The sequence below is a fragment of the Trachinotus anak genome, unplaced genomic scaffold, assembly GCF_046630095.1.
Source record: "Trachinotus anak isolate AG129_WGS33_773 ecotype Australia unplaced genomic scaffold, CSIRO_AGI_Tana_v1 ptg000005l, whole genome shotgun sequence".
NCBI classification, from domain to species: Eukaryota; Metazoa; Chordata; class Actinopteri; order Carangiformes; family Carangidae; genus Trachinotus; species Trachinotus anak.
The window spans coordinates 1189118-1204074 of record NW_027273856.1 but is presented as its reverse complement, the minus strand read 5'-3'; the positions used below and the strand labels follow the sequence as shown (position 1 = coordinate 1204074).

Below are 14957 nucleotides of genomic sequence, written 5' to 3'. Positions count from 1 at the left end.
AAGATGAGTGAATGGACTTCCTGACAAGACAATAAAACAAAACCAGTGAACGTGCCTCTCCTTTGATATTATTTTACGCTCCATTGTTATTATTACATGGCTGCGTGAAGCTGCAAAGGTCCTTGAGATCTGTGCGTCATTGTTTCCCTTCACCCTAAAACTTGTTAGTTAAGCTGTGGTAAAGGAAGGGAACATTGCAGTCATTACAATAAAACCAAAGCACTGAAGTCAAATTGTTAAGTCCTGGTTCATCATGTTGTGAACTGTTACACATGCTGTTTTGTTGGTGCTGAGGAGAATGTGGAGTTCCAAAAGCAGAGTCTCAAAAAACACCTGGTATTATTTTTTTTTCTTCTAATGTCATGTTCTCTTCACAGTGATTCATGTTGAAATCTCAGACAGCTAACAGAACCACAGTATGATCATGTTTTCCAGTGCCATGACTAATCATTGCGTTTCAAAGTGAATATCTGCCAGAGACAGAGGGGAGAAGTCACTGTGTGGGCCATGTTTCCACCCTTTTGCCTTTGCCCTCATGTAGCACACAATGTACTGTAAACATCAGCACAATGATGTGTTGTAAAGTTCGCCTCTGTCTACACACTCAGAAACTACTCAGTGCCTTGTGGGTGCTGGGGACTAAGAGGCAGAAACCAGTGACAAGGAAAAGGATGTAATGACAATAGGCATCTATATGTACACTGAGATAAAAATACTTTTAATGGTGTCTGTAGTGGTGGAAATCCCCACCTGATTCAGCACAAGTTGCATTAATTGAATACAGGTTATATACCGTTGTCCCTCGTTGGGGGAATTGTGCCCAATTCTTGATGGTAATACTTGACATCTTTTTTGTTTTGTAGTGAAAATTTCCACCGGTGATCCCAAGAGTCGCCTCAGGGAGATTTCTCGAGAAGTTGCCCAGAGAGCAGGAGAGGTGCGGGGGATGCATCCACCCAGAAGAGAACATGATAGGAGCGGTCAACGGAGGCTGGAGTCTCGCTACAGAGGTTGGTTGCAGATATACTGCGTAGCATGTGGATTTATAGAAAAAGACTGCACATGCAGTGCGAGACATGCACATGAGAATTGCCAGGCTTTATGATACAAATGGCTAGCCCTCCACTTCCCCAGCCCTTATGTAACTCTCGGTTCAGGAGCAATGTGTCAGAAAGGGGATTAAGTGCTGACGTCTGTTGGAGCCTGCCTTGATCCCACTCTCTCATATTCAGAGGCATTGGTTCCCCTCTCTGCGGTCTGTATGGACATGTACAACAAACACACAAATGAAAATAAGTAGAGCAAACCAAATAGTGATAAATACAGAATAATTTAATTAGAGGATGCAAACCCATATTTGTGCCACTATTTTACAAATGAGTCCTCCTCCTTGTTTTTCACAAATGGAGTTTGTGTGTCGGTTCTAATCAGTAGGTTGATTGGTCAGCTCCTTTAATACTCCTTTAGTACATCAGTACTTTCAATTAAGTATCAGTGAGGGGATTATGGAACACAATTGTAACACACTCCCAAATCCAACACGTCAACAGCAGTAGCCTGTTTTAGCACCAAGCTCATGTCCCATTTTGATTGAATGCAGGAGACTAAGGGAGGCTGGTGTCGTTGCCATGATAAGTAGCGACACAGGAGGTGACACAAGAGTTAATGTAAACCACCACAGCATGGATCATACACAGTCTAACACTTTGCTAAAAAGTCTTTTCCAGAAAAAAACACTCAAGAAAAGCTTAAGCATCTTGGTTTGCCAAACCCAATGGGATTTCTAAATGATCTCTGACTATATTGATTCAGACATGTTACCATTCTGTGATCCACAGCTTTGAGTATGGCTGACAACACTGAACTGTCAGCAGAAACTCTTGAAAACACATTGCTATCATATACACAAGCAAAAACATGGACAGTAATGTTTGAAGTGATTTAACTCTGGCAAACAGTCAGCCAAAGCCAAAGCTAAAGTGACTCCATCTCATGGGCTTATTTCCACGCACTGACAGTTTAGTGTAGTGTTGTACTAAATTCACTTTTTTTTTTTTTTGTTTTCACTTGAAAACATGTTACCACAGATTGTTTTTCTTGGTGATGTAGATGAAGCCTCTGGTACATAGGACACAGCCTCTGACTGAAGCAATGTCAGCTATAGATTATAACAATGGTTTTGTTAAATGAGGGCTTGCACAAGTTTTACTTCCATGTAGGAAAAATAACTTTTTGACCTTTTTCCACTTTGATACCATTCATTTTCATTTTGATTTATAATCTTCAACCTTTTAACCCCCCATATTTTCAAATTGAATTTTAATTACCCTATAAAGATCGTTAGGTGCTATGAAGAAATGTCTATGCTGGAGAGTGTTGATGAATAAAGGATTGTGAGAGCACCTATAGTTGCATGAGTGAACCAGTTTTGCAGGAAGGATGTCTGAGCCATAATAGCCATAAAAAGATACATGGTCAAAGTGTCCTTGGCATAGCAGACACACATCCGTACCACACTATCATGTTCAGACATGTTACTTGTCCATTTTGGAGACACACCCATGTATACATTTATATACACACACATAGATACAACACCAAAGTGTTGCTACCTTTTACCATGGATGCCTCTACACGAGCTGGCTACCCCCTGAGTACACATCTTGGAAGAAAATCGACTCCTGTCGGTTGTAATTTACACCTTTTTGTCATCTGCAGACATAAATGTCAGTAACCCTGTTGTCATCATACCCTTCCCTCACTTTCTGACCAACCTGCTGTGTTCTTTAGCACAGTTTTGTGTCTTGGTGTCGAGGTGTCAGTGAAAGTCAGTTTTTGGCTGTGGCAATGTTACTCATGACACTTCTTTCAGTATCAGGTGTAGTACGAAAGATATGGCAAACAGATAAAATGCCGTCAAAAATCAGCTTTAATTTGGTTTAATTTAGAAAAATGTAGAAAAAAGTTTTTTTCTCAAAATTTCTTTCTGAATTCGTTTTGTATTGCTAAATTACTTGATTAAAAGTTGACAAATTTGATAAAATTTGTGGAATTGACTTTTTGGAGGTGAAAACATTTGTTTAAGTATAACTAGTTATTTTCTGACTTATTGGATTTATTAGTTAGAGAATTAATATCACATTTCAATTAAATGTTTACATTATTAAAGTATTATATCATGAATTAGTGACTTAACGCATCTTTTCAGAATACACTTTCCCAGGTTCTCATAGATTAACCCCTCACCAAACTTCTTTTACTTAAACTCAGATTCAGGTCAGGACAGGACCTACTCCCGCTCCGTCTCCCCTCCAGAGAATGGCTTCAAGCAACACCTGGAGTCTCGACTGTACAGCAGCCAAGGAAAAGGTCCCACTCGGACCGAGCGAACACCCCATCTTGGTGGTCGGTCCTCCCATGAACCCTCTCGCTCTCACTCCAGAGTCCAAGTGCTACCCAGTGTGCCCAGTGTCAGCAGTAGCCACCATAGCCGGAGACTAGACCAGCTCTCCAACGGATATGATACTGACAGCAGCCAAGACTCCCGAGAGCGTCCTGGAAGTGGAGGGAACAGTCGCAGCAGATCTAGCCGCCCATGGAAGCCCATGCGGGAGGTGCTAAATGTGGACAGTGTTATAAGCGCCCTTGGTGATGGTAATTCGGTAAGTCAAGAACGAAGGCAGCACAGCCCCCGGAGAAGGCCCAGCAGTCAGTCGCCCTCCCGTGATCGAGAACGAGACAGAGAATTTACGTGGGGAGGCCGAGAAGAACGTAAACCCAAGAGCCTGATGACCATCTATGAGGACGAGCAGAGGCATGAAACTGGTGGCAGCCGCAGCTCGCTGGACTCAGATGGCCGGGGTGGCTACAGTGACAAGGACAGGTCAAAGGGCCCAGCAACTCTGAACGTGCGGAGTGACAACTGGAAGATCCAGCGAACTGAATCTGGATATGAAAGCAGTGACAGACTGAGCAATGGCTCAGCAAATCTTGACTCACCTGTGGTAGAGAACCTTTCTTCCAAAGACCTGCGACCCATACCTGAGCTGCACCTGACAAGGTAAAATGGACTGTTGGATCTATATGTTTTTAAAGTCAAGTACACAAACTGTTAGACCTGCGAAGTGTGACGCAGAAATGGCTATGACACAATTTATGCTGTGTGATGCCAGCAGCTGAATGTTGCTTTGTCATCCCATGACCTAGTCATGTCAAGATTTGGGTCTCAAAAGTGCTGCCATTTCTAAATATTTAAACACTACAAACAAACTTTTCTAAGAATAGCAAGACCCATTTAACATAAATGCACACAAGGCAAATCCACCAACCTTATTATGCTGGCTTTGTAGTACAGGTCTTGTTTGGAGATAATGATCCCAACTAGCTGACGACTCCTGTGCTCAGAGGGAAGAGCCAGCAAATAGCTGACTTCCTCAACTGCTCATGCATTATGCTAGTGCTCCTTAATTATTAATTCTTAAACATACGGTTACGATGTCCTGTGACTGGGTTCACGCCTGAAGTCACTGAAAATATGCATTTGAACATGTTTTTCTTTTAATTTATCTTAGTATATATAATATATGTTTTGCACTTTCTTTAGGTTTATTACAACATCTTTATACATTTTACAGGAGATACAAAGCATAGCACCTAATAATAAGGGAAACAGCAGGTGCCAAATAGTAATCAGACATAACGAAGGAACAGAAAGGAAAGGGGGGAAAAAAATTACCAGTTGTTTGTGTCTGTGCAGTAATCACATGAAAAGAAAGGAATGTCGCAGGATTAGTATCGGGTTACACCTTTGTAAACCATTCATCATAAAATATTTAGTCTTAGGTTTTTTTCCCCCTTTTTTGCTCATAGCATGGGTCCATCTTAGTCCTCTTAAGTGGTGGGACTATCTTGTGGAAATTCACATTGCATGAATAATTCAATTTATTTTGTATTTTAGGGATCACTTCCCTCAGAAAAGCAGTGATGATTTGAAGGCTGACATACTCCACTCTACATTTTCCACTGGTAAGTAAATAATTCTTTCATCTTTAACCTGTATCTTATTTCTGCACACAGATAACCTTGTTGTAGCAATGCCTGCTTACTCTGTGTATTACTGGGGAAGTAGTGTGTGTTCCCTAGCAGAGATAGCAAGCATATAAAACATGCGTGAAGTTATGTTTAGACCTTTGGTGGTTTCATGTAGACACAAGTAAGACTGTTTTAGGTGTTCAGCCATTATTTCCAGTTTCACACATGTAAATTCAGAAGAAATATGCATCCTTTGTGTTGCATAGTGGAAACAGGTCACAAATTAAAGTATCATTCTTCCTCAAAGGCTTGGCCTTGATATTAAAGAAATTTCCTCTGCCTGATAGACTTCCATGTGTTGTAAGGATCTGACACATTAAGATAGTACTCAGCAATTTCCTTGATTTATTGTTCCATCAGTGTTGTTAAGGTCACAGCCTGATTGAAGGGATACTGTATGGAAATAAGTGTGCCCCAGTTCCTCGCTGACTGGCCTTGACCTTTTTTCCTGAGTAAAGTTTATGTTATGCAGCACACAGGGAAATGTACATGGGCTGAAAGGAAGCAGCAACCCAAGTTGAGAACAGGCTTTGTCTCACAAAACTTTATTTTTACGGGAAAAAAGTCTAGTAAAGGTCAATTGTTTTTGACAGTCTTTTCCAACTAAATTAATTATCTCATTCAAGGTTAAGTGAAATACTTCTAACATATGTTTTTAATCTTGATTGCATTAGGTTGTTTGTCCTTCCTTACACATTAAATGAAAGAAAAAAATGGAAAATGGAAAAAAGGAAATTCAAGAACCTTGTAAGCTATTAACTGCAGTGGAATAACGTCCTTTTAGATCCAAGGGGATACAAAATCACTTTGAAAATAAGAAGAAGAAAAAAGAGACTCAAATAAGTTGCAATAATGGTTATTTTTATCTTCCAGACAGGATGGAAGAAGATTGGATAACATGAATAGCACCAGGGTGTTTGTCATCTGGACACCCTTCACATTCTTCATCTAGGATATGCTTACTTGTGATCCACATTATCAGCACAGACAAAAATATCTTTTAAATGAACAAATGTCTTAAAAATGCCATATTAATTCCCTCAATAGGAAAACACTGAGTTAATCCTGAATAAGAGGGGAAGATGAGTGAGCTTGTAGGGGCCACCCAGCTGTGCCCAGCCGGGCAGAAAATGCCATGACTGGGACTGTCAGAAGGTGGTATTCAAACATGAGGCAAATTAAATGCCATTTTGTAGCACTGCAGTTATTTAAAGGTCCCAAACAGCTTCAGACTGAGGCACAGAAACACTAGATGCAAGCAGCAGTTATAATTTTATCCGTCTTTAGTTCTATTCAGAGTTAAAAATAGCTTTGACACAAGTGTGGTGAGTTGAGAAACAGAAGCAGAAATGCATAGTGTTGAATGGTGGTCTTGTTATTGGCCTGTGAGCATCTGCACATGCAGAGTGATTCATGTGGAACAATCTCTGGCAAAGGAGAAAACACTTCTGCGGCAGCTGCAGCATCCCTTCTTTTATATATATATATGTATGTATATATATATATATATATATATATATATGAGTTATCTAAAGGGTTATCCCTGAAATTATTCATCTTTTTTTTCCTCCTCCTCTTCTTCTTTTCCTTCTCCTCCCCCCAGCCCCTGCCCAGTATTCACATTATAAATTGTGTGTTCACAATTGATTCTGCAAACATACATTTTGTACAAAGGTTTGGGGCTGTTTGCCCCCTAGTGTCTTTAAGGAGATATAACAATGTCTACAGACCACATGAAAAAAAAACCCAACTGTGACACACTTAACCAGGTTCATTCACTTGCCTCCTCTTTGAATTGTACATTTTTTAAGACTTATTTTTGTATTTCAAAGTGTCTACAGCTGTATTTTGTGCGAGTGTTCTAAAAATGTCTCATTGGGCCTTTGAAGTCTATTCTTCAGTAGCTATTTTAAAATCACTATGGGATATTTATGCCCTGCTGTCTGCAAATTGTATTGACAAGCTGCAGTAAATGTGTCCAAAGTCAATTTGGCCTGCATTCAGCTGTGGTAGTCTGGCGTGAGCTGCAGTTTGAGAGAAGCCTGAGCAGATTCCAGTAGTCCATTAAAGTCCAAAATCCTTTCTAAAAACACATTCATGTGGGAGGGGTGTTGCAGGAAGCACAGTTGACATTTTGACCACAGGCGTTCATCCCAATGATCGTTTGCTGCATCAGACAAGAGATGAAAAGTCTAGGTCGGGGCTCTTTTTGCTCACCTTAATGACACCTCTTGTTGTGGATAAATCTCATTAGGTGACAGGATACGAAATGGAAATGGTATCAGAACATCCTGCTTGTAGTTGTGCAAAAGGGCAGAGCTGACAGGAGATGGGGTGGGAATTCCAGACACTTCAACCTGCTATCTAGACAGTAAATCACACCCTTTTCTCAATTTACCTTGATTGGCTCTGGTGGCTCCTGCAGGCCTCAGCAAGAGTCCATATGAAGACACTTGAAAGCTATTAGAGCTCTGTTTGCAGTTGTCCATGTAATCTACAAGGTTATTACATGAAGAGAAGACTTGTGTACTTAATGTTTCCGTCATGTTTGTGCAAGTTGAAAGAAGAAAAAAAAGGAGCCGTGGTGAATTTTATCCTTTACGCGATTAAATAAATTTGTTATCCATGGTTTGTTTGCCTTGTTTGAGTTAGTGTGTTTAGAGCTGTAATGCTGGTAACAAGCCAGTGATTGATATGATAACCAAAGTGTTAATGCCATGGGATGAGTGCACATTTTAATTGTGGCATATGACTTACCGTTCCCATGCCTGTGCCAGATCAACACGCACTGAAACAAAGGCTGCTCCAAATGATTATAAAGAATATTAAGAATTGGAGATGTCTCTTTGTAGCTGTGGCTGCTGATAAAATTGTTGAAAACCTGGCATTTTTTCAGGGTTCATTTTTCTTCCTCACATTCAGGAGTTCAGGTCCTCATGAAAAGCTGAACTGCAAATATGCATGTGTGTCTGATTGATGTTCAAGAATTTTAAGTACCCCAGACAGCAGAATGCACAGAATCTCGCCTTAGAACAGCTTTAGAACGGAAATGTGTACTTTTTATTTTTTTTGTCACATCATCAAAACTTCAAAGGGCTGTAGGGAAATTTTGCATGTACAATTTCTCAAAACCTAGTTAGGGTTTACTTTCATGATGTGTATAGAGGCCATTTCCTCAGGGAGTTTATCTCTGTGACAGTTGGAATAATTGAAATTCTGTCAAATCATTTCTCTGTTCCCTCCAGTTAAATGTCCTTAACGAACTTTTTAGTTGATAACAAAAGCTCACAAACAGGTGTCTCTCTTGAACTTTCTCAGAGTAATCCTTTATGGTGGAATGTGATCAGAGAGAGGTCTGTGAGTGATTTGCATCAGGAGAGTATCGGTATTTAAAAGCTGATTATATAGGTCTTTATAAATCAGCCACTGATTGCTCACACATTTTGTAAGAGCAGAAAAGCATGTATGCATATGAAACAACTTCAGTTTCTTTAATCCAAGTTAACAATTTGATGCTTTCCAGTTAATATGGGAATGAGAGGGAAATTTTATTGTATACCACTTGGTGCAGTTTGGGTAGTACATTGAATGCAGCTGAACCACAGTCTAATCCATGCAATCAGAGTACATGGACGGTTTCCCAGGCAAGCGCAGAACGCCATGTAAACAGCAGGACACCTTGAATACATCTGTTTTCCTGGCGTTCGCAGCTGCAGCAGCGATCGCAAAATTCCAATAAAATGAATGTTTTCTGGATATCAGCCGAACCCTGAGCCTGAAGAACTGATTCATATTAAATTTAGACAGAGTTATAGTGATGATTTGATAGCAGTAACAGACAACCCCACAACACACAGTCGTCTTTTCCTTTTGATATTCAGCCGCTCTCTCCTTCAAGCTTTCTCTTGGCAGTGATGTACCTGACCATAAAGACGAGGGGATTTTCCAAGGACAAAGCATTGTAAACTGCATCCCTTTTTGTTTTTGAGAATGATATTGTTACAGTTGCTTGCCAACATTGCAGATCAGCGGCATCAAATTGTGAATTGCCACATGGACTTAGCGGCTTAAAAATGCAATAGTGTTGTGGAGGGGATCTGGAGTCTGGACTCTGACCCCGACGTAATTGCATGCCAGCACAAAGGATTTAGCCACTAATGCTTTGAGAGAGCACAGGAAAAAAGAGGGTATGCTGACACATCACAGATGGTCCTCAGCCACTCACTGTCTTTCTTGTCCCGTTAGTCAGCTGTTGTCTGTCTCAGGCCTTGTAAATCACACCCACCCTGATAACTTGGCTAAGCTCCACACCAGTCCCCAACCAGGGACCTGTTTTTAAACATGTGTTCATCTAATTGGTAAAACAAGCTATTATCCCCAATTTTTTTTGGAGCATAATTCAGCGACATCACATCATGATGTGACTGAAGTTAATAGGTTAATAGAATTTTACTCTTTCATTAGTTTGTGCATGTTCCAACATCTGAATCAGCCAGAGTTCATTCAGGGTCCTATTGTTTCATTAGTGCTGTTACCTCAAAGCTAACAGGGCCTGGATATGAACCCAAATTCCCTTTGAGGGGCCATGTTCTTTGGTTGGATCAGACAGTCAGAGTGGTACACCGGGGGCCTGAGGGCGCTCTGCCAGACTAGCTGCTTTGATACTTCCTCTCCCAGCACCAGGCAAAGGGCCTCACTATGACCCCTGTTAGATAACATGTCTTTGTTGGAGAGGCACAGGAAAAAAAAATATTGTTGCTGTGTTTAAATAGAAACACATAACAGATGTTACCTAGCTCTATTTTTTGACCATCTGGTAGCGATGACCATGAGTTTACAAATTAGTGTCTGGTGATGTAAAATGCTCATGAGGCTTCATTATGTTCCAGCTGAACAAGGAAGAAAATCTCCAGATCTACAAGATGCAAACATCCTCTCTGGACAGCCTATACAAAGGTAAAATAGAGCTTAAACTATACAATTACAAATCTTCAGTTGATGTGGCACAAGGGCAAATAAAAAACTCATGTTTTTGTTTTTGCTCTGTAACAGAAGAAGAGCCTTCCGATACACTCCTGGGATCTTAGAAAAGAACAATGGTCTGGACAGCGAACAAGAGGAAAATGTGGATGGTAGCCCTGTGAGCCCTGTGCCTCCTTACTTGGCAAAGACCAGTAGTTCTGAGTGGAACAGCTCAGATGACCTTGCGGGACCCTTCTCCGAACAAGAAGAGACTGGCACTGTTGCCCACATAGACTCTTACATGAACAGCCACCCCCCCCCTTTACCCCCCAAGACCTTTGGCAGCAGTCACACTGACCCATCTGGCGTCCACTCCCAACCCTGGGAGGTGCCAATACGGTTGAGCCCCCGCAATGAACCCAAAAATGGCTCGTCCCCCCTCTCGCACACCACCCTCCGTCGGTGGATTGAGACACCTGCCGAGCACAGGCTTTCATCTGGCGCCAGCTCCAAGTCAGGGTCATCAGACCAGGACAGGAACGATCTGTCCGCCAGCGAGAGCGACGAGAGGTTACCCAGTCCAAAGCCTGGACATGATGATGGTACCGACTCCCCTTCTCTGACAGATATGGTTCTTCCCACCACCTACTTTTCTGTGGATAACTGTATGACAGATACTTACCGGGCCAAATACCATAAGAGGCCTGCCTTGTACATAAAAGCAGAGGACCATGCGTCATCAGGGGAGAGTGATGCTGAAGGGAGAGGGCTTCCTCTGCAAGATGTTCAGCCACCAGAGCCTTCCAAAAGCCGATCAGAATCAGGTATATAACAGTGCAGTATAACAATTTGAATCCCATGCATACTGTTTGTGTGACTTTTTTGCCCTTTTGTGAATGTTTATATTGATGAAATCTTTGGCTTTTGTCTTGCAGGCTATTCTACCACTAAGACTACTGCAAAGTGGAATCCAGTTACTCCAAAAGGACTTGATGAGCATGGTTTCCTATGATTTTAGGGAAAGCATCAATAGATCTTGACTGGATGCCAGAAGGAATTGTTATGCACTATTACTGCTACACAGTTTGAGTCCCTCGAACTAAGATATGTATTTGCTTGTCATAACAGAAAGATGGACATGAACTGAATGCCAAAGAGATTGTTAAAAGAACGACAGGTGTCCTTAATAGCTTCCTGGTTGTTTTGGTATGAACTACTAAAAGCTTTGAATGAATAGTGAATTTGCACAGTAGATCGCACCAGGAAGGTACAGAAAAAGAAACATGTCTGAAACATTTTGCTGTTGATCATGCTTGGGCTTTTGGAGCTCAAAAGCAAAAGGTTATGTTTGTAAAGAATGTGTCATAAAATGTCACTTTACCACACAAGAGATTAAAAGATTTATTTTACGTGGAGAAATAACCAATGTTTTGCAGTTCTATTTTCTCACACTCTATGGAATGCTTTTGTTTGTTCAAATACTCCCATTTCAGTGTTATGTCTGTTGCTATGTCTGTTTTTGATGTTACCTTTTATTGGATTTTGAAGAACACAAGGTCTCAGTAATATTCAGGAATGAGTTTTTGTAAATTTGGAAAGTAATTCTACATATTGGACACTCTTTCGGCACGACTTAAAAATGGATCCCAAGGATCCGTGTGAAAATGCAGCTCAAGGACACCCACATTGGTTTTAGTCCAAAAAGACCTCTTCTCCGGCATGTCAGCTTGGACTCTTGTTGGTACGTGGTGTTTAATGACCTTAGCAAATAACCAGCAAAGGTTTATCTTCTGTTTCACCCTATGCAAAACTTTTTTACCAGAGGTGTAATATACCCAAATAACTCTGACCATCAGTGAGGGTGTCCAGGGCCTATAAGGTGATGGGTAAATATGTTAAATTGATTTCTTATTGGCGCGAAAAATATGTGGCACACGGCACATGCCTGTCTCCTCAAAGGCACACCTGCGCACATCCCATTATCCGCACATATTTACTATGTTTTATGCTTTTGCACTGTATTTCTGGTTGATTATTACTCTCTTCACACTCCTGACAGTTATATCTTTCCATTTTTGTATTTAGCAAAATCAACAAATTTCTGAGTTTTCTGTCACTTCTTGAAGTAGCTCCTATTCGCAGCAAGTCTGCACTGGTCGGACATGGACATGTCAGGATTTAAAAGCTCCATTTAGAAATAGGTCTTGCTTTTTTATTGTTATTAATAACATATTTTAAACCTGAGTAGTGGACTATTTTCGGTTCAAAATGTTTTATATATGCAGCAGACTAATGCACAGTGCCTTTTGTATTTTTCTATGTAAAGACAAGATGAAATTGGAGCCATGATTTGTACAATTCTTTGATTTTAAAGAATTTTGTAACATTTTATTTTATTTTTATTGATTAATGGTTGTTGAATAAAAAATTTATTTAACCATATCTGTGTGTCAAGCCATGTTATATTCAAGAGCACAACGTTTAGAGTGAATCAATGCTGGAATCTATATTATTCAGGAAGAAGAAACTTGGTCTGTGATCAGTATGTTAATTTTAAAATTATTACCCTGATGGGATGATAAACAGTTTGTTCACTAAGTAAGTAGTTCATACTGTCAGAAAAATATGCAGCTCATCAATGCTGGGGAATATGGTCGTTTGCTGCCATCTGCTGTCATATATCCTGAATACATTGTGAGATGGTAACTAAAAATCCATAGGCTGTAATTGAAGTTATTTTGCTATCGAACACAACAGACCTGTACCACCTCTGACAACACTGAAATAAAGTCTGAAACTCCTAGCTGTCCTCTGCCTTTTGGCAAGTTATTTAAGTTTTGATCTGTTATGATATTTTGAAAACTTTCATTTCACTTGAATCTTGTACTTTTAGCTTATTCCTTCAATCACGTGAGTCTTGGGCTTTTTAAAAAATAAATTGTGCATAAAATAGACTTGTTATACAAGAGATTGTCCTTGTTTAACAATAGAAGATGATTGCCACCTTTGTGAAGATGGATATTTGTTACACCCAATGGGCATCAGTGAGCATTATTATAGTATGTCATAGTATATTTCTGACTAATGTTAGGTAGCGTGCACATCTAAATCCAACAACGTATTGTGGGAACACTTGACACTAACAAAGTTTTTGTCGTTAACAGGAGGCTATTTTGTGCCCTCCCACATTTGGATGTTAACAGAAGAGAAATGATGTTGCCATACTGGAAAATCTCTGGCAATTACGATTTAACACACAAGGATCTGGCCTGATGAGATGATCACATGTGGCTGTTAAATTCATAGGCAAAAAAGAAAATAGATGAAGCTCACATTGGATCAACATTGGAATTTGACAATAAATGTCACAACTACTTCTTGGAGCATTACATGAGTATATTTGACATACCTTTATCCCACTCATCGGCACTATTATTATTAAAACTATTATTAGCACTTGGTCATAGTGGGAGGTTTTTATATGATTAGACCATACAGACATGTGTGACCATCAGATTCAATAAAATTTATATATCATTATATATTATATATATTTTGACTTTCAGAAACCTTTTACTATGCAGGTATTCCTAAATAAAGGATGTGGTCAATATTTGGTTATTTTGTTCTCCTTTAAACTGATTTAAGGCTCTCCAGTGACTGGTTTCATCCCCTCTCTTATCTTGATGAATCACAATAGAAAACAAAAGGAACATTCTTTCTTCATCCTCAAGAGGGAAGTAGAGGGCTGCAAACAAAATAAAAGGTGCTGTATGGATATGCTGTGCAATTTCTAATTCATATCATTATTAAGACCTTACTGCAACTTTGTCTACATCCAATGACTTAAAGTGTCATTCTGTATTTGGGTAGGTTTTCATCATAAAAATTCAGTACACAAAAGTAGACCTAGTGCTTCTATTCTTCGATGCTTCCATTCCATTTCATCTGAAATATTTTTTTCGCATTATTCAATTTTTGTGCAACTTTTTTCTTTTTCTAGCACATTTACCCCAGCATGTCTTTGTCTTTCAGAAGCAACAATGAAGATGTTCACCACAGATACTTCAGGATTTGACTGACTTATCAATCATGCTGGCAATATCCACAATGGGTTCTTCAAACATGAACGAAAATGTGGAAGTATGATGAAACAAAATGGACTTTCAAGTTGGTAACAAAGTGACAACAGCATATTTGACTTAGAAAGAATGAGTTTTTCACCTTTCACTTATCTGCATCAAATAAACTATTTGTTGTCACCTGTCGGAAGACAACTCAGAAATACAACTGAGAGGGGGATGATGATTTTTTTTTTTAAATGCCAGCCCAAGACCAGAAAAGATTTCCTCTGATGTTTACAGGAGCATGAAAAGAGAAAATGCATACCATTCAATTTATTCAGAGAATCCTGACAATGTGCTGCCCTTCAGTACTAGTATTCAGCTTTGGTATGTTTAAATCTTAGCTGTCTTCTGGTGTGTGTGTGTGTGTGTGTGTGAATGTGTGTGTGTGTGTGTCTTCTCTACCATCCGTCAGTGTGGGACTTGGCTTGTCAGCGTGGGCTCCTCCTCTGCAGCTGCCGTACTTCATTAGGGGCCATCAGCTGCGCTCAGTGCTCCACTGTCAGAGTCAAACTTCTGTTTTCTCGTTTCTTCTCCCTTTGCAATCTCTCTCTCTCTCTCTTGCAAACTGTCCGTCAAGCTCGCTCAAGTCCTTCATCCTCATATGATTTTTCACTCTGGCAGCTTACTTCAGTCTTTCCCTTCTTGCTAAATTTTCCCCTGCCCTCGATCTGCACCATCTCCTCTCCTCATACCCCCCCCCCCCACCCCTATTGTTCCCTCTTTAAATCAGCATAATCCTTGTGTTTCAGAATATACTTACACAGCTGATGTTCTTGC

General features: G+C 40.1%; 1 protein-coding gene across 3 annotated transcripts in view; it reads left to right on the top strand.

The window, feature by feature from the left end:
• usp53a (ubiquitin specific peptidase 53a) overlaps positions 1-12495 on the top strand; it is a 32863-nt gene extending 20368 nt beyond the window's left edge. For 2 of the 3 annotated variants that reach the window (XM_071477604.1, XM_071477605.1), the window contains exons 12-17: positions 864-1010; positions 3271-4060; positions 4958-5025; positions 9981-10047; positions 10144-10877; positions 10989-12495. In XM_071477604.1, coding sequence (XP_071333705.1) covers positions 864-1010; positions 3271-4060; positions 4958-5025; positions 9981-10047; positions 10144-10877; positions 10989-11065 — 1883 coding nt within the window. In that variant the 3' untranslated portion in view covers positions 11066-12495. The remainder of the gene's footprint in view (positions 1-863; positions 1011-3270; positions 4061-4957; positions 5026-9980; positions 10048-10143; positions 10878-10988) is intronic. The other variant, XM_071477606.1, reaches the window with a different exon arrangement.
• Positions 12496-14957: the final 2462 nt, after the last annotated feature.